General features: G+C 43.4%; 1 protein-coding gene across 1 annotated transcript; it reads right to left on the reverse strand.

The window, feature by feature from the left end:
* Nucleotides 1-11,912: 11,912 nt before the first annotated feature.
* Nucleotides 11,913-18,965, reverse strand: LOC139948641 (phenazine biosynthesis-like domain-containing protein 1). Its single transcript, XM_071946851.1, has 8 exons — nt 18,678-18,965; nt 16,056-16,155; nt 15,487-15,695; nt 15,243-15,272; nt 14,762-14,850; nt 13,906-14,099; nt 13,572-13,634; nt 11,913-12,757 (listed from the first exon to the last, which is right to left on the reverse strand). Exons 1-8 carry the CDS (start codon nt 18,858-18,860, stop codon nt 12,645-12,647), a joined length of 981 nt encoding a protein of 326 aa, XP_071802952.1. The 5' UTR covers nt 18,861-18,965; the 3' UTR covers nt 11,913-12,644.

Genomic DNA, 18,965 nt, shown 5'->3' on the forward strand with positions numbered 1-18,965 from the left:
ACAGCCGCTGCAGGGCATATGATAAACAAAGTTGTATAGGACGCCGTACTACGGTATGCCTGAACTGTTGTATAGGAATGATGAACATCGGTTTTACTGTTCACCAAATCTGTATTTCCCACTTGTTTACAAATGCATTTGAATAATACAATTCATTACGTCATAGTGGGTATTATTTCTTGCAAAGTCAGAGCATTTCTTGAAAGACAACGGAGAGCTTTTAACCAAACTACCAGAGAGTTTTCTGCCCTTTAGCTTGTAAAGGGGGTAACTCTGTAAGGGGTGACTTTGTAAGGGGGCGACTTTGTCAGGGGGTAACTTTGTCAGGGGGCGACTTTGTAAAGGGGGTAACTCTGTAATGGGCGACTTTGTAAAGGGGGTAACTCTGTAAGGGGTGACTTTGTAAGGGGGTAACTCTGTACGGGGCGACTTTGTAAAGGGGGTAACTCTGTAAGGGGTGATTTGTAAAGGTGGTAACTCTGTAAAAGGTGACTTAGTAAATGGGGTAACTATGTAAGGGGCGACTTTGTAAAGGGGTGACTTTGTAAGGGGGTGACTTTGTAAAGGGGGTAACTCTGTTAGGGGCGACCTTGTAAAGGGGGTAACTCTGTAAGGGGCGACTTTGTAAAGGGGGTAACTCTGTAAGAGGCGATTTTGTAAGAGGTGACTTTGCAAAGGGGGTGACTTTGTAAGGGGGTGACTTTGTAAAGGGGGTGACTTTGTAAGGGGGTGACTTTGTAAAGGGAGTGACTTTGTAAGGGGGTGACTTTGTAAAGGGGGTAACTCTGTAAGGGGCGACTTTGTAAAGGGGGTGACTTTGTAAGGGGCGACTTTGTAAAGGGGGTGACTTTGTAAGGGGCGACTTTGTAAGGGGGTAACTTTGTCAGGGGGCGACTATGTAAAGGGGGTAACTCTGTTAAGGGCGACTTTGTAAAGGGGGTAACTCTGTAAGGGGCGACTTTGTAAAGGGGTGACTTTGTAAGGGGCGACTTTGTAAAGGGGGTGACTTTGTAAGGGGCGACTTTGTAAGGGGGTAACTTTGTCAGGGGGCGACTTTGTAAAGGGGGTAACTCTGTAAGGGGCGACTTTGTAAAGGGGGTAACTCTGTAAGTGGCGACTTTGTAAAGGGGTGACTTTGTAAGGGGCGACTTTGTAAGGGGGTAACTTTGTCAGGGGGCGACTTTGTAAAGGGGGTAACTCTGTAAGGGGCGACTTTGTAAAGGGGGTGACTTTGTAAGGGGCGACTTTGTAAAAGGGTGACTTTGTAAGGGGCGACTTTGTAAAGGAGGTGACTTTGTAAGGGGCGACTTTGTAAAGGGGGTGACTTTGTAAGGTGCGACTTTGTAAGGGGGTAACTTTGTCAGGGGGCGACTTTGTAAAGGAGGGTAATTCTGTCAGGGGGTTACTTTGTAAAGGGGGTGACTTTGTAAGGGGGTAACTTTGTCAGGGGGCGACTTTGTAAAGGGGGTAACTCTGTAAGGGGCGACTTTGTCAGGGGGTTACTTTGTAAGGGGGTAACTTTGTTAGGGGGTGACTTTGTAAAGGGGTGACTTTGTAAGGGGCGACTTTGTAAAGGGGGTAACTCTGTAAGGGGGTGACTTTGTAAGGGGGCGACTTTGTCAGGGGGTAACTTTGTCAGGGGGCGACTTTGTAAAGGGGGTAACTCTGTAAGGGGCGACTTTGTAAAGGGGGTAACTCTGTAAGGGGTGACTTTGTAAGGGGTTAACTCTGTACGGGGCGACTTTGTAAAGGGGGTAACTCTGTAAGGGGTGATTTGTAAAGGGGGTAACTCTGTAAGGGGTGACTTAGTAAATGGGGTAACTATGTAAGGGGCGACTTTGTAAAGGGGTGACTTTGTAAGGGGGTGACTTTGTAAAGGGGGTAACTCTGTTAGGGGCGACTATGTAAAGGGGGTAACTCTGTAAGGGGCGACTTTGTAAAGGGGGTAACTCTGTAAGGGGCGATTTTGTAAGAGGTGACTTTGCAAAGGGGGTGACTTTGTAAGGGGGTGACTTTGTAAAGGGGGTGACTTTGTAAGGGGGTGACTTTGTAAAGGGAGTGACTTTGTAAGGGGGTGACTTTGTAAAGGGGGTAACTCTGTAAGGGGCGACTTTGTAAAGTGGGTGACTTTGTAAGGGGCGACTTTGTAAGGGGGTAACTTTGTCAGGGGGCGACTATGTAAAGGGGGTAACTCTGTTAGGGGCGACTTTGTAAAGGGGGTAACTCTGTAAGGGGCGACTTTGTAAAGGGGTGACTTTGTAAGGGGCGACTTTGTAAAGGGGGTGACTTTGTAAGGGGCGACTTTGTAAGGGGGTAACTTTGTCAGGGGGTGACTTTGTAAAGGGGGTAACTCTGCAAGGGGCGACTTTGTAAAGGGGGTAACTCTGTAAGTGGCGACTTTGTAAAGGGGTGACTTTGTAAGGGGCGACTTTGTAAGGGGGTAACTTTGTCAGGGGGCGACTTTGTAAAGGGGGTAACTCTGTAAGGGGCGACTTTGTAAAGGTGGTGACTTTGTAAGGGGCGACTTTGTAAAAGGGTGACTTTGTAAGGGGCAACTTTGTAAAGGGGGTGACTTTGTAAGGGGCGACTTTGTAAAAGGGGTAACTCTGTAAGGGGCGACTTTGTAAAGGAGGTGATTTTGTAAGGGGCGACTTTGTAAAGGGGGTGACTTTGTAAGGTGCGACTTTGTAAGGGGGTAACTTTGTCAGGGGGCGACTTTGTAAAGGAGGGTAATTCTGTCAGGGGCGACTTTGTAAAGGGGGTGACTTTGTAAGGGGGTAACTTTGTCAGGGGGCGACTTTGTAAAGGGGGTAACTCTGTAAGGGGCGACTTTGTAAAGGGGGTAACTCTGTAAAAGGCGACTTTGTAAAGGGGGTGACTTTGTAAGGGGCGACTTTGTAAGGGGGTAACTTTGTCAGGGGCGACTTTGTAAAGGGGGTAACTCTGTAAGGGGCGACTTTTTAAAAGGGGGTAACTCTGTAAGGGGCGACTTTGTAAAGGGGGTAACTCTGTAAGGGGCGACTTTGTAAAGGGGGTGACTTTGTAAGGGGCGACTTTGTAAAGGGGGAGACTTTGTAAGGGGCGACTTTGTAAGTGGGTAATTTTGTAAGGGGCGACATTGTAAAGGGGGTAACTCTGTAAGGGGCTACTTTGTAAAGGGGGTGACTTTGTAAGGGGCGACTTTGTAAAGGGGTGACTTTGTAAGGGGCGACTTTGTAAGGGGGTAACTTTGTCAGGGGGCGACTTTGTACAGGGGTAACTCTGTAAGGGGCGACTTTGTAAAGGGGGTAACTCTGTAAGGGGTGACTTTGTAAGGGGGTAACTCTGTAAGGGGCGACTTTGTAAAGGGGGTAACTCTGTAAGGGGTGACTTTGTAAAGGGGGTAACTCTGTAAGGGGTGACTTTGTAAAGGGGGTAACTATGTAAGGGGCGACTTTGTAAAGGGGGTAACTCTGTAAGGGGCGACTTTGTAAAGGGGGTAACTCTGTAAGGGGTGACTTTGTAAAGGGGGTAACTCTGTAAGGGGCGACTTTGTAAAGGGGGTGACTTTGTAAGGGGCGACTTTGTAAAAGGGTGACTTTGTAAGGGGCGACTTTGTAAAGGAGGTGACTTTGTAAGGGGCGACTTTGTAAAGGGGGTGACTTTGTAAGGTGCGACTTTGTAAGGGGGTAACTTTGTCAGGGGGCGACTTTGTAAAGGAGGGTAATTCTGTCAGGGGGTTACTTTGTAAAGGGGGTGACTTTGTAAGGGGGTAACTTTGTCAGGGGGCGACTTTGTAAAGGGGGTAACTCTGTAAGGGGCGACTTTGTCAGGGGGTTACTTTGTAAGGGGGTAACTTTGTTAGGGGGTGACTTTGTAAAGGGGTGACTTTGTAAGGGGTGACTTTGTAAAGGGGGTAACTCTGTAAGGGGGTGACTTTGTAAGGGGGCGACTTTGTCAGGGTGTAACTTTGTCAGGGGGCGACTTTGTAAAGGGGGTAACTCTGTAAGGGGCGACTTTGTTAAGGGGGTAACTCTGTAAGGGGTGACTTTTTAAGGGGGTAACTCTGTACGGGGCGACTTTGTAAAGGGGGTAACTCTGTAAGGGGTGATTTGTAAAGGGGGTAACTCTGTTAGGGGTGACTTAGTAAATGGGGTAACTATGTAAGGGGCGACTTTGTAAAGGGGTGACTTTGTAAGGGGGTGACTTTGTAAAGGGGGTAACTCTGTTAGGGGCGACTTTGTAAAGGGGGTAACTCTGTAAGGGGCGACTCTGTACAGGGGCTAACTCTGTAAGGGGCGATTTTGTAAGAGGTGACTTTGCAAAGGGGGTGACTTTGTAAGGGGGTGACTTTGTAAAGGGGGTGACTTTGTAAGGGGGTGACTTTGTAAAGGGAGTGACTTTGTAAGGGGGTGACTTTGTAAAGGGGGTAACTCTGTAAGGGGCGACTTTGTAAAGGGGGTGACTTTGTAAGGGGCGACTTTGTAAAGGGGGTGACTTTGTAAGGGGCGACTTTGTAAGGGGGTAACTTTGTCAGGGGGCGACTTTGTAAAGGGGGTAACTCTGTAAGGGGCGACTTTGTAAAGGGGGTAACTCTGTAAAAGGCGACATTGTAAAGGGGGTGACTTTGTAAGGGGCGACTTTGTAAGGGGGTAACTTTGTCAGGGGCGACTTTGTAAAGGGGGTAACTCTGTAAGGGGCGACTTTGTAAAGGGGGTAACTCTGTAAGGGGCGACTTTGTAAAGGGGGTAACTCTGTAAGGGGCGACTTTGTAAAGGGGGTAACTCTGTAAGTGGCGACTTTGTAAAGGGGTGACTTTGTAAGGGGCGACTTTGTAAGGGGGTAACTTTGTCAGGGGGCGACTTTGTAAAGGGGGTAACTCTGTAAGGGGCGACTTTGTAAAGGGGGTGACTTTGTAAGGGGCGACTTTGTAAAAGGGTGACTTTGTAAGGGGCAACTTTGTAAAGGGGGTGACTTTGTAAGGGGCGACTTTGTAAAAGGGGTAACTCTGTAAGGGGCGACTTTGTAAAGGAGGTGATTTTGTAAGGGGCGACTTTGTAAAGGGGGTGACTTTGTAAGGTGCGACTTTGTAAGGGGGTAACTTTGTCAGGGGGCGACTTTGTAAAGGAGGGTAATTCTGTCAGGGGCGACTCTGTAAAGGGGGTGACTTTGTAAGGGGGTAACTCTGTAAAAGGCGACTTTGTAAAGGGGGTGACTTTGTAAGGGGCGACTTTGTAAGGGGGTAACTTTGTCAGGGGCGACTTTGTAAAGGGGGTAACTCTGTAGGGGCGACTTTGTAAAGGGGGTAACTCTGTAAAAGGCGACTTTGTAAAGGGGGTGACTTTGTAAGGGGCGACTTTGTAAGGGGGTAACTTTGTCAGGGGCGACTTTGTAAAGGGGGTAACTCTGTAAGGGGCGACTTTGTAAAGGGGGTAACTCTGTAAGGGGCGACTTTGTAAAGGGGGTAACTCTGTAAGGGGCGACTTTGTAAAGGGGGTGACTTTGTAAGGGGCGACTTTGTAAAGGGGGAGACTTTGTAAGGGGCGAACTTGTAAGTGGGTAATTTTGTAAGGGGCGACATTGTAAAGGGGCTAACTCTGTAAGGGGCTACTTTGTAAAGGGGGTGACTTTGTAAGGGGCGACTTTGTAAAGGGGTGACTTTGTAAGGGGCGACTTTGTAAGGGGGTAACTTTGTCAGGGGGCGACTTTGTACAGGGGTAACTATGAAGGGGCGACTTTGTAAAGGGGGTAACTCTGTAAGGGGTGACTTTGTAAGGGGGTAACTCTGTAAGGGGCGACTTTGTAAAGGGGGTAACTCTGTAAGGGGTGACTTTGTAAAGGGGGTAACTCTGTAAGGGGTGACTTTGTAAAGGGGGTAACTATGTAAGGGGCGACTTTGTAAAGGGGTAACTCTGTAAGGGGCGACTTTGTAAAGGGGGTAACTCTGTAAGGGGTGACTTTGTAAAGGGGGTAACTCTGTAAGGGGCGACTTTGTAAAGGGGGTGACTTTGTAAGGGGCGACTTTGTAAAAGGGTGACTTTGTAAGGGGCGACTTTGTAAAGGAGGTGACTTTGTAAGGGGCGACTTTGTAAAGGGGGTGACTTTGTAAGGTGCGACTTTGTAAGGGGGTAACTTTGTCAGGGGGCGACTTTGTAAAGGAGGGTAATTCTGTCAGGGGGTTACTTTGTAAAGGGGGTGACTTTGTAAGGGGGTAACTTTGTCAGGGGGCGACTTTGTAAAGGGGGTAACTCTGTAAGGGGCGACTTTGTCAGGGGGTTACTTTGTAAGGGGGTAACTTTGTTAGGGGGTGACTTTGTAAAGGGGTGACTTTGTAAAGGGGGTGACTTTGTAAGGGGCGACTTTGTAAAAGGGGTAACTCTGTAAGGGGCGACTTTGTAAAGGAGGTGATTTTGTAAGGGGCGACTTTGTAAAGGGGGTGACTTTGTAAGGTGCGACTTCGTAAGGGGGTAACTTTGTCAGGGGGCGACTTTTTAAAGGAGGGTTATTCTGTCAGGGGCGACTTTGTAAAGGGGGAGACTTTGTAAGGGGGTAACTTTGTCAGGGGGCGACTTTGTAAAGTGGGTAACTCTGTAAGGGGCGACTTTGTAAAGGGGGTAACTCTGTAAAAGGCGACTTTGTAAAGGGGGTGACTTTGTAAGGGGCGACTTTGTAAGGGGGTAACTTTGTCAGGGGCGACTTTGTAAAGGGGGTAACTCTGTAAGGGGCGACTTTGTAAAGGGGGTAACTCTGTAAGGGGCGACTTTGTAAAGGGGGTAACTCTGTAAGGGGCGACTTTGTAAAGGGGGTGACTTTGTAAGGGGCGACTTTGTAAAGGGGGAGACTTTGTAAGGGGCGAACTTGTAAGTGGGTAATTTTGTAAGGGGCGACATTGTAAAGGGGGTAACTCTGTAAGGGGCTACTTTGTAAATGGGGTGACTTTGTAAGGGGCGACTTTGTAAAGGGGTGACTTTGTAAGGGGCGACTTTGTAAGGGGGTAAATTTGTCAGGGGGCGACTTTGTACAGGGGTAACTCTGTAAGGGGCGACTTTGTAAAGGGGGTAACTCTGTAAGGGGTGACTTTGTAAGGGGGTAACTCTGTAAGGGGCGACTTTGTAAAGGGGGTAACTCTGTAAGGGGTGACTTTGTAAAGGGGGTAACTCTGTAAGGGGTGACTTTGTAAAGGGGGTAACTATGTAAGGGGCGACTTTGTAAAGGGGGTAACTCTGTAAGGGGCGACTTTGTAAAGGGGGTAACTCTGTAAGGGGTGACTTTGTAAAGGGGGTAACTCTGTAAGGGGCGACTTTGTAAAGGGGGTGACTTTGTAAGGGGCGACTTTGTAAAAGGGTGACTTTGTAAGGGGCGACTTTGTAAAGGAGGTGACTTTGTAAGGGGCGACTTTGTAAAGGGGGTGACTTTGTAAGGTGCGACTTTGTAAGGGGGTAACTTTGTCAGGGGGCGACTTTGTAAAGGAGGGTAATTCTGTCAGGGGGTTACTTTGTAAAGGGGGTGACTTTGTAAGGGGGTAACTTTGTCAGGGGGCGACTTTGTAAAGGGGGTAACTCTGTAAGGGGCGACTTTGTCAGGGGGTTACTTTGTAAGGGGGTAACTTTGTAAGGGGTGACTTTGTAAAGGGGGTAACTCTGTAAGGGGGTGACTTTGTAAGGGGGCGACTTTGTCAGGGGGTAACTTTGTCAGGGGGCGACTTTGTAAAGGGGGTAACTCTGTAAGGGGCGACTTTGTTAAGGGGGTAACTCTGTAAGGGGTGACTTTTTAAGGGGGTAACTCTGTACGGGGCGACTTTGTAAAGGGGGTAACTCTGTAAGGGGTGATTTGTAAAGGGGGTAACTCTGTTAGGGGTGACTTAGTAAATGGGGTAACTATGTAAGGGGCGACTTTGTAAAGGGGTGACTTTGTAAGGGGGTGACTTTGTAAAGGGGGTAACTCTGTTAGGGGCGACTTTGTAAAGGGGGTAACTCTGTAAGGGGCGACTTTGTAAAGGGGCTAACTCTGTAAGGGGCGATTTTGTAAGAGGTGACTTTGCAAAGGGGGTGACTTTGTAAGGGGGTGACTTTGTAAAGGGGGTGACTTTGTAAGGGGGTGACTTTGTAAAGGGAGTGACTTTGTAAGGGGGTGACTTTGTAAAGGGGGTAACTCTGTAAGGGGCGACTTTGTAAAGGGGGTGACTTTGTAAGGGGCGACTTTGTAAAGGGGGTGACTTTGTAAGGGGCGACTTTGTAAGGGGGTAACTTTGTCAGGGGGCGACTTTGTAAAGGGGGTAACTCTGTAAGGGGCGACTTTGTAAAGGGGGTAACTCTGTAAAAGGCGACTTTGTAAAGGGGGTGACTTTGTAAGGGGCGACTTTGTAAGGGGGTAACTTTGTCAGGGGCGACTTTGTAAAGGGGGTAACTCTGTAAGGGGCGACTTTGTAAAGGGGGTAACTCTGTAAGGGGCGACTTTGTAAAGGGGGTAACTCTGTAAGGGGCGACTTTGTAAAGGGGGTGACTTTGTAAGGGGCGACTTTGTAAAGGGGGAGACTTTGTAAGGGGCGACTTTGTAAGTGGGTAATTTTGTAAGGGGCGACATTGTAAAGGAGGTAACTCTGTAAGGGGCGACTTTGTAAAGGGGGTAACTCTGTAGGGGTGACTTTGTAAGGGGTGACTTTGTAAAGGGGGTAACTCTGTAAGGGGCGACTTTGTAAAGGGGGTAACTCTGTAAGGGGCGACTTTGTAAAGGGGGTAACTCTGTAAGGGGCGACTTTGTAAAGGGGGTAACTCTGTAAGGGGCGACTTTGTAAAGGGGTAACTCTGTAAGGGGCGACTTTGTAAAGGGGGTAACTCTGTAAGGGGGTGACTTTGTAAAGGGGGTAACTCTGTAAGGGGCGACTTTGTAAAGGGGTGATTTTGTAAGGGGGTGACTTTGTAAGGGGGTGACTCTGTAAGGGGGTGACTTTGTAAAGGGGGTAACTCTGTAGGGGTGACTTTGTAAAGGGGGTAACTCTGTAAGGGGCGACTTTGTAAAAGGGGTGACTTTGTAAGGGGGTGACTTTGTAAAGGGGGTAACTCTGTTAGGGGCGACTTTGTAAAGGGGGTTACTCTGTAAGAGGCGACTTTGTAAAGGGGGTAACTCTGTAAGGGGCGATTTTGTAAGGGGGTGACTTTGTAAAGGGGGTGACTTTGTAAAGGGAGTGACTTTGTAAGGGGGTGACTTTGTAAAGGGGGTAACTCTGTAAGGGGCGACTTTGTAAAGGGGGTGACTTTGTAAGGGGCGACTTTGTAAAGGGGGTGACTTTGTAAGGGGCGACTTTGTAAGGGGGTAACTTTGTCAGGGGGCGACTTTGTAAAGGGGGTAACTCTGTAAGGGGCGACTTTGTAAAGGGGGTAACTCTGTAGGGATGACTTTGTAAGGGGTGACTTTGTAAAGGGGGTAACTCTGTAAGGGGCGACTTTGTAAAGGGGGTAACTCTGTAAGGGGCGACTTTGTAAAGGGGGTAACTCTGTAAGGGGCGACTTTGTAAAGGGGGTAACTCTGTAAGGGGCGACTTTGTAAAGGGGGTAACTCTGTAAGGGGCGACTTTGTAAAGGGGGTAACTCTGTAAGGGGGTGACTTTGTAAAGTGGGTAACTCTGTAAGGGGCGACTTTGTAAAGGGGGTGACTTTGTAAGGGGGTAACTTTGTAAGGGGGTGACTCTGTAAGGGGGTGACTTTGTAAGGGGGTAACTTTGTAAGCGGGTGACTCCGTAAAGGGGGTGACCTCTTGTGGTACACAATGAAACAAAGTGTACAAGGAAGTCGTACTCCGGGTTATTTGACCGTTTTGATAACAAAAACCCAGTATGTAGTTTATTTTGTATCGTGTCCACCCTTCCCCCTTTCTCTCTTTTCTTTTTTCTATCCCTCTCACTGACAGAAAGTGGGGCTGCGCCCCACGTCCCCCTGGATCCGCGTCTGCAAAATAATTATAAGATTCCAACGTGAGACTTAATTTCTACTGTCCCCTCTCCTCTCCTCTGATGACCAGCCCCCAGCAATGGTGGCACAACGTGCAACCTATTAGGAGGACACTGAGACCGCTGCCAAAGGAGGTTTTGGTCGTGGCCGTTTGAATCGTTGATGAACAGATCGAGGTAATGAAACCAAAATCTGCCCATATAAGGTATCAATAATGAACCACAAGGGGGAGTGACTGATTGGGTACAAACACTCTTATATTGTGGGATTGACTCGGCAAAAAAATATGCTGTAAATGGAATTTAAGTTTGTATTTCTTAAAACACAGAATCTCTCGTGTACACCCGCGTAGCAGGAGGTTCTTGCCGTGGTCCCCCCCCCCCCGTAACTCTGCCCCACCCCCTCCCCACCATACAAAGAATTGTGCACTTTTTTAAATAGCGCCCTCTCTTGAATCAACCCCTTACCTTTCAGCCAATGATAACTCCCCAATCATCATAAAGGTGGGCAGAGACAAGCGGTATTTTGAGTGTTGCCGCGATAACGGGGAAAGAATCTCGTGCCACACCTGGATACGTACTTTTCATCACAGGGAAAGTTTTGGTCGGCTATGTTGTTTATTTTTTTAACTCAGGGGTTTGTATTACACAAATTAAGCATTGAGAATAGGGAGGGTGTATCTTGGTCAAAGTGACACCCTCTGTACTTCCAGGCTGATACATTTTGAAGATAGTACAAAGTTGTATCCTGTTCTGTGAAGTAAGAGGATTTGGGCACAAGGTAGGTTGTTTCTGTCTTTCAATAAATCATGCAGATAAGTGGTACGAGTAGTACGAATGCTAGTGCGGATGACTCGTGCACAGTAGTCGTACGGGTGGGCGTTGACAGTGTGTATACGGATACAGTACAGGTGGGTTTACAGCGTCGTGAATAATGTGACTGAATTGAGCAAGGCTCATCGGTGTATGGGTAAAAACCAAAACTAATATAATAGTTCAAGTAAATTACAATTACTTCCCTTTGCATGCACCACATTGCACTTCATCGTAAATCAAAAGAACACATTAAAATTGAAGAGTTTTTATTACAGCAAAGCACAACCTACATACGGAATTCCTACAGTTTTATTGCTCAATATTCCGATCTATTAAATAGCCATTAACGCATTAAAACTAACACCATATGTGATTAATTCCACACCTTTAAGTGTCATTTTATGAGCACCCTTTAGTCATTTCCAGTATGCGAAAGGTTATGGGGCCATTAGACTACACTGTATCTACAACATTGACACATTTGCATTAAGGATTTGTCTGAAAATTGTGTTGCTTTGATCGATTAGAGCTTGGGATACAACGAGTAAACAAACGCAGCTTATCTAAAGCGCTTGATGGTGGTGGAATCAAATATGCTGGGCACTATTTTATAGAGCTGTTTAAAGCAAAAATGTTGCTGAACACTTGTCTGCTGAGCAGAAATGAGCACGATACCAGTCACAAATTGTAAATGTGATATGGTAGTTTGGCTGCTAACCGATTTCTAGTAATTTTATTATGCTTATACATGTAGCCACCTTTCGTGCTTAAGAATCTCCCGGTACGATCTCGATCTGATTCGAGCTCAAGTCCACAGTCTCAAGGTGACCACATTGTCCAAAGATGCTACTGATATCACTCATGGAATTGCGAGCAAGGAGCAAGATTTTCAAACCATCAACAAGTTGACAATCCTCCAAATCAAAGTTCTTAATGTTGTTGTTAGAGAAATTCATTGTGACGATCTGTGGTAGAAGGCAGAACATCTCCGAGTGGAGTTGAACCAGCTGATTCTCGGAGAGATCCAAACGCTCCAGGGAGTCTGGTGGAAACGGGACAGCGACCCGTGAGATTGTTGGAGGTCAACTAGTCATGAGTTTGACATTATGGGAACCAAAGCAACACGATTCTTCAACAAGGCATAAACATCATCAACAACTGCAGTCGAACATTTATGATCAGTACAAAATGAAAAAGGTTTTATTCTATTATAAAATCATGTAAAAAATTACACAAGTCCTTTTACTCTTTAACTTGTATATCTCATGAAGCTGTATAGGAAGTTTGAAACGTTGAAATAAATCACACATTTTTGTACATGTATCAATGAATCATGTGTTTTAGTCAAATAGTTATTGACTCAGCTGGATGTCTCCCTTTTAACTACTGACTAATTATATTTCAGATCAAAACTTAACAGTGGCACAACTAGCATTTTAAAAAAGATTGAGGGGGGGTTTGCAAACAGGGGCAAAGGCATAGATTTGGGGGCTTTTTGGTGTAAGGAACCAATCATTGGAGCATGTTCTCGATTGCACTTATGGGGGGGGGGGTTCTGAAAGGGGTGCTCCCAGCCCCATTCCCAATGTTGGTTAAGCCACTGCAACTTGTTTTAAATACTTGAGTCATAAATGTACAACAGTCTTTGTATAACAGAATGTTTTCAAAGAGTGACAGCTTTGCTCATCAAAACCACTAGTCAAGTCCACGACCTCCGAGGCCAAGGCCTAGGCCAAGTCCTGGGTCTCCAAGGCCGAGGCAGAGTCCAAGACTTTAAGTAGCCAGGCAGAGTCCAAGACCAAGTCCGTCCAAGGTATTGCTTCGAGACCTCCAACATTGATCAGAACCGGAGAGCTCTTCTTCAGGCAAGCCAAATAACCAAAGCAAGGGCCTGAGTGATGTCCTAAATAGCAATTTCACCCTGAAGTACAACTGTAGCTCGTCCAAGTAGATCAACGCGCCCGTCATCCCGTACCCTCATCTCAATATCACCGCCCCTCTTTGAACACTGACGAGCTGTTAAAACACAATCAATATACAATCATGACTTGGGTTGTCAGTAGAGGGCGCTCTTGAACAATAATGTCACCAATTAAGATGTATCAACTTCACACACAAAACATCAAGTAGCAGTAGTAGACAAATCTGTTCCTATCAACATGGCGAGATCAATTTGATCTCATTGATTGTTTGATACAGAAATGTATCCTTATCAATGAAAGTGAGTTCTCAGTCCTAATCAGCTACGGTGAATCTCAAATCTCAATCCTACTCAACCATAAGTTTTTTGTCCTACTCGTCTAAAAATATCAAATCTCAATCCTAATTATCTGTACTGAGATTCCAAACTAACTCAGATTATGGTGAAAAGCAAATCTTACTCGATGAGTTAGATCAGCGGCATCCTAGCTTGGTGAGACCCTAATCCTACTGAGTGTTGGTGAGAGTGAGACCCTAGACCCTAGTCGCATTTTGTGATAGTGAGATCTCTTACCCTACACGGCAATCAGTCAGAATTCTACCAAAACTAAAGTGAGATCCAAACCCTACGAAACTCAGTGGTGAGTTTTGATCCTACTCAGTATTGTATACAACTAAATGTATCTCAATCATACTCGATGAGAATGAGAACTCAATCCTACTCAGCAAAAGCAGAATCTGAATCCTTTTCAGATAACAATGTAATCTACGTTTACATTTCACTATGAACACATTGCTTCATCTCACTCAACTGAGATCAACAGTAGCTTACATGTCAATTGTACGCCACTACTACTACCATTTTAAACATTAAGAAAGTATCAAATAAGATCAACATTTAAAATCTTACCATAAAGTTCTTTCTTGCTCAGTTTCTTTGCCCAGTAACCAGCTAAAACAGTGTGTGCAGAACCTGAACAAAAGATACAGTGAACATCTTTTTAATAAGGAAATAAAAGAGTAGGTGAGGAGGTCTTAAGTCGGCATTTAAAACTGGCAGGGATGTCCGTGTGAGAAATGATCGAGCCTTACATATGGCGAGGGTGAGAGAAGCAAATTATGGTCAAGTTCTTTGTTCAAGGGGATATCATCATGATGACCTCTGTGCACAAGACGGTTCTGTCACAACATTATATTTATACAACAAGATTATCTAAACTTTTCCAGTGTCTGGATCAACTAACCTGTAACAGGGTCTTCTGGGATACCGTTCCACGGAGAAAAATACCTGGAGATGAAATCATACTGTCTATCTTCTGCATCCACGGCACCGTTGTCACGGTTACCCTTCAGTGTCACTATAACACCCCGTACGTGAGAAGCATTAGGGGCAGCCATCATGGCTGTACAGTCTGGTTTCAGACTCTCCAAAGTGTCTCTGTAGAATAGGATAAAATAATACATAACTTTGTTTAGACTGGTTGCTCTCTTTTGAAATGAAGGCATTTTATACCCATCTAGCCTCCCTAAGCAGAATTTGATTTATATGACTGATAAGCGACCCCCTTCCAAACCCACAGGCACATTTACATTCCCCTTGTAGCATGACAAAACTTCAGTTTATAAGATCATATAGCATACTAATTAAGCTTGGGCGATATCGATTTATTTTATTCACGATATATCGCCGACAATATATCGCGACATTCGATATAATCGCGATTAATGAAATTTGACATCATCAGTCTTAAAACTCCAAGTGAAAGTTGTAGAAGAGACAGTCCTAGTATAAGAGAGGTGTTCTAATGACCTATTCTTCTGGTTTTACTCCAAACCTATGGGGTATCAGCTAGCAAATACATCGCGATATTTAATCGATATATCGATATATCGCAATTATCGCGATTATCGCGATATATCCCGATATATCGATATTTCGATATTTCGATTAAAACCAAATCCATCCGATATCGAAATCGTGTCCAAATTAATATCGCGATATTTGATAATATCGTGATATCGCCCAAGCTTAATACTAATTGCCAACATTTAACGGCAAAAGTAACAATTCTCATTCTAAACACTTACGAGTTCTAGTACCTTGTCTCAGAGTCCGAAAGTCTAAGCAGCAGTTTTTTAGTTGTTTCAGAATAAAAAACTTCTTGGGGTTTATAGTCACCAATGGTTACCTGTAAACAAATTGAGAAAAGTTGTCATTTTCAAATATTCAACCACCAGTCCAATTATTAGTAGCACAAATATCCAATAGTATACTTTTGTATGATTCTATTGAACTTGGGGTTATACTAAACTGATATGTGGATCGGGGGGGACAATTAAGATTGACCCTAAACTAATTGCTAAGAGAAGTGTGATGTCATAAAATTAAGGTGATACTGACAACTTGTCCTAAGTGCTTTGTGAATTTTGAGCCAAGGCATCAAAATGGAAGATGAGCTTTTTGTTTATTGAGCAACGTTTTAAGTAACTTACTCAAGAAGTTAGGGTTAAACAAAAGTATACCAGAAAAATTGGATCAAACAAAATTTCATGATTGATAATTTATTTGAAGGAAACTTACCTGAATTAGTTCTGATAGAGGTGCCTCATCCTAAACAAACCGAGAGAAAATAAAAAATATAAATGTTTTTTAGCTCAAACTTTACTATAGGGTCCAACTTTTGTAGGGATTCCATCCGGTGCAGTTGTGTTTAGTCAGCCGTAGGGCAACAAGGGGCAGAAAAGGATGTTAGTCAAAATTGTTGTGGTTACGCTCTTTACTTGCAAATTTATGGAAAAGTATCTGAGAAAGTCCGAATGAATACCTCTTTTGATGGTTTATTTAGAGGGAAATCCAAGCCGATGGACTTCCCTTCTCGACTCGCTATCAGCTCCCCACTCTTGGATTGAAACCTGATGGAATCACACCTGTTACCAACAACGTAAAACAAGGCTGCTGCAGATGCTAGGGTCGCATGGCCACAAAGATTGACCTCATTGGTGGGAGTGAACCAACGAATCTTCACCCGACTTGCTGTATGAAAGAAAAAGGATGTTAATAGGCAACAGAATCCCATTACGTCAAATAAATGCACATCTAGTAACACGCCCCGGTACGCAGAGCATTCACACACATGTTTTGGGTTTTTTGTTTATGCAAGTCGCCAGACACACAAATCCTGAAGGCCACTCCAAGGTGTGGGCTACAATTCAAGTATTTTTCCGGGGGTAGTTGCCACCTACTGACTCCTGTGGCTGAATTAGGGTTACCCCATTTACATTCCACACGAATGTAGGCTTGGGTATCATCCATTAGAAGCCTGGCTGGTAGAGCAAAAAGCACTACCTCCCCAACTTTACGAAAGTTACATAAATGATCGACTCTTGTATTTACCATTCTGAAATGATTCTTCCGGTTCGACCGTCTGTAAATAAGCCGTCTCTGATAGATTCATCTCAGCTGCAATTTTCATCTTAGTCTCATCTGGAATATCCTAAGTAGACAAAGTACAATAAAAAATGTAACGACAAGAATAAAATTGCTCCAAGTCCAGTAATCACAGACAAGTTTAGTTTCATTGTTTTCTAGATTAGTGGATGTACATCATGAGACATGACTCCACATGATGAGTCAGGTCAGAGTGAATTAACAAAAACTAATGATTTAGCCTTATACTTACACTTACAGGCCAACATTCCTCATGGTAAGGCGTCGGGCTGTGACGGTTTAAGTTCTTTTGTTATTAAACAGGCTAGGTATTCATTAGCGAAGCCATTAGCCGAGCTGTTCAATATGTCTTTTGCGTTAGGAATTTTTCCTGACGGGTTAAAAATAGGCAAAGTTACTCCAATACATAAAAAGGGCAAGAAGCATGATATTGAAAACTATAGACCCATCACAGTAGTATCTATATTCTCAAAAACTTTTGAAAAGTTAATTTATTCTAGATTAAACTCTTTGATAAACAAAAACAATATTTTTTCTGAATCCCAATTTGGATTTAGAGAAAATCACTCAACTGACCTAGCAATTTCTTATGTAGTTAATAAATTATCACAAGCTATTGATGACAAGAACATCTCTATTGGTATATTTTTGGATTTGTCCAAGGCTTTCGACACAGTTAATCATGAAATTTTGCTTCGTAAATTAGAACATTACGGTATCCGTGGAATAGCCTTGGACTTGTTCAAGAGTTACTTATCAAATAGAAAACAATTGTTTCATATAATGCCGTCAATTCTATTGATCAACCTATTTTTTGTAGTGTTCCACAAGGTTCCGTGTTAGGTCCCTTGCTTTTTATTATTTACATCAATGACATCTGTAACTCATCTGATATTATTTCATTTTGCTTATTTGCAGATGACACAAGTTTATTGTACAGTCATAATAATGTAGATGTCGCAATTCAGAACCTTAACTTGGAACTTTATAAAATAAGTACTTGGCTTTTAGCAAATAAGTTATGTATTAATGTACTAAAATCTAACTATGTTATATTTTGTGCAAATCAATATAAATACACTTAATCTATTCCCTTAGTTCTAAATGGTATCAACTTGAATCAACTGAAAGTCACGAAATTCTTAGGTATATATACTGATGAACATTTAACTTGGAAAAATCATATCAAAGATGTATCAATTAAAATATCTAAACATATAAGTATAATGAATCGCTTAAAGTTTTTCCTACCTAGTAATATCTTATTGACCATCTATAATTCTTTTGTTCTGCCGTATTTAAACTATTGCATTCTCATTTTGGGGTGTTCTTCAACTCAGTGTAACAAACTATTTACTTTACAAAAGCGGGCTGTTCGAATCATTTCTAATGCTGGTTATCGTGATCATTCAGCTCCACTTTTTGAACAATTTAAACTTCTAAAATTAAATGATCTGTACCGCCTTAACTTAGGTAAGTTTATGTATAATTACAACCATAATGCATTACCCTCTTGTTTTAACTCTTTCTTTACCTTAACTTCAAATATTCATTCGTATGATACTCGAAGTACTCGTAAGAAAAATCTTTATGTCCATTTCAACAGAACATCTTTATTTAGAAATAGTCTTGTCCAACGTGGTACTACATATTGGAATAGTCTCAGTTCACTTAAATCTGCACTTACTTTGTCAAAATTTGCAAAAAAATTAAAAGCAGTCCTTAATTCTTAGTTAAAGTTATGATATATTTTCCGGATGATGTTTGTCTTTGTACCCATACGAGTACATGTTTTGTATGTAAGTCAGTGTTGTGGTAGTCTGTTGGTGTATTTGTTTGTTTTGTTCGTTTTTTGTCTGTCCGTAGGTACGGGAACAAAAGCCTTGCTTCACCCTATGCCTAGATGTTGTCCTGTTTGTCATTATCTACTCAACTTCGGTGTAAATTGTTATTGTCTTTACTTCATCTGTGGTTTGTCATTATTTATTCATTACCATGTATATTAACTTTAATGATGTACACAAATGTAACTTTATGGCAACATTGAAATAAATGTATTGAAATGAATGACTGTCTTATCAACCGCCGAAAACACACACAATTTATTTTCGTGACAAGAAAAAAAACTTGCTTAGGACTACCTAGTACTCTAAATTTCCTACATTTTCCCAACAGCAGCAAGTCTCACTCATGCCCCCCCCCAAAAAAAAAAATAAATAAATAAAATAATAATAATAATAATAATAACAAATAAATAAATAAATAAATAAATCATTATTCATTGTCAATTCACTTTCTCTTTTTTCAGTCTTTGCTTTTTGGGAAGTACACCATTTTGATTTCATTCCTCTGTTGTGTTTGCTACCTAAAACTTGTTAATATAATTAAAGTTAAGCTCACAATTTATAAGTCGTGACTTGCTCTATGTATGTAGGATGATAAAGTTTATGCTCGGTGCTTTGAAAGTTTGATTTAGTCTTGGACTATATCACTATTTTCTAAACGCCAACGTTTAGATTCTTTAGTAGAAAGAAAAAACATGACCTCAAACAAACACTGCTCCCTTACCTCATTTAGCAGGCAGATAGCAGCTGGGTTTCCAGCAAAAGGTATATCGGTGAATGCATCCACTGTCACCATTGGCAACCGTCCTTCTTGTCCAGAAACAGCAAAATTTCCAAACTTTTCGGCTGCCATTTCAGACTTAACCTGTGAGTTGATCGCGAAACTTTGGGTTGACAGCGCCACCATTGGTCGGGCTTTTCGCACACGACGTACGTCCAGCACCAAACTTGAACCTGTCACAACATTGAATTTCAGTCAACTCCCGTCGTGCACGACGTACGATGTAAATGT

The sequence above is a fragment of the Asterias amurensis genome, chromosome 16, assembly GCF_032118995.1.
Source record: "Asterias amurensis chromosome 16, ASM3211899v1".
Lineage (NCBI taxonomy): Eukaryota > Metazoa > Echinodermata > Asteroidea > Forcipulatida > Asteriidae > Asterias > Asterias amurensis.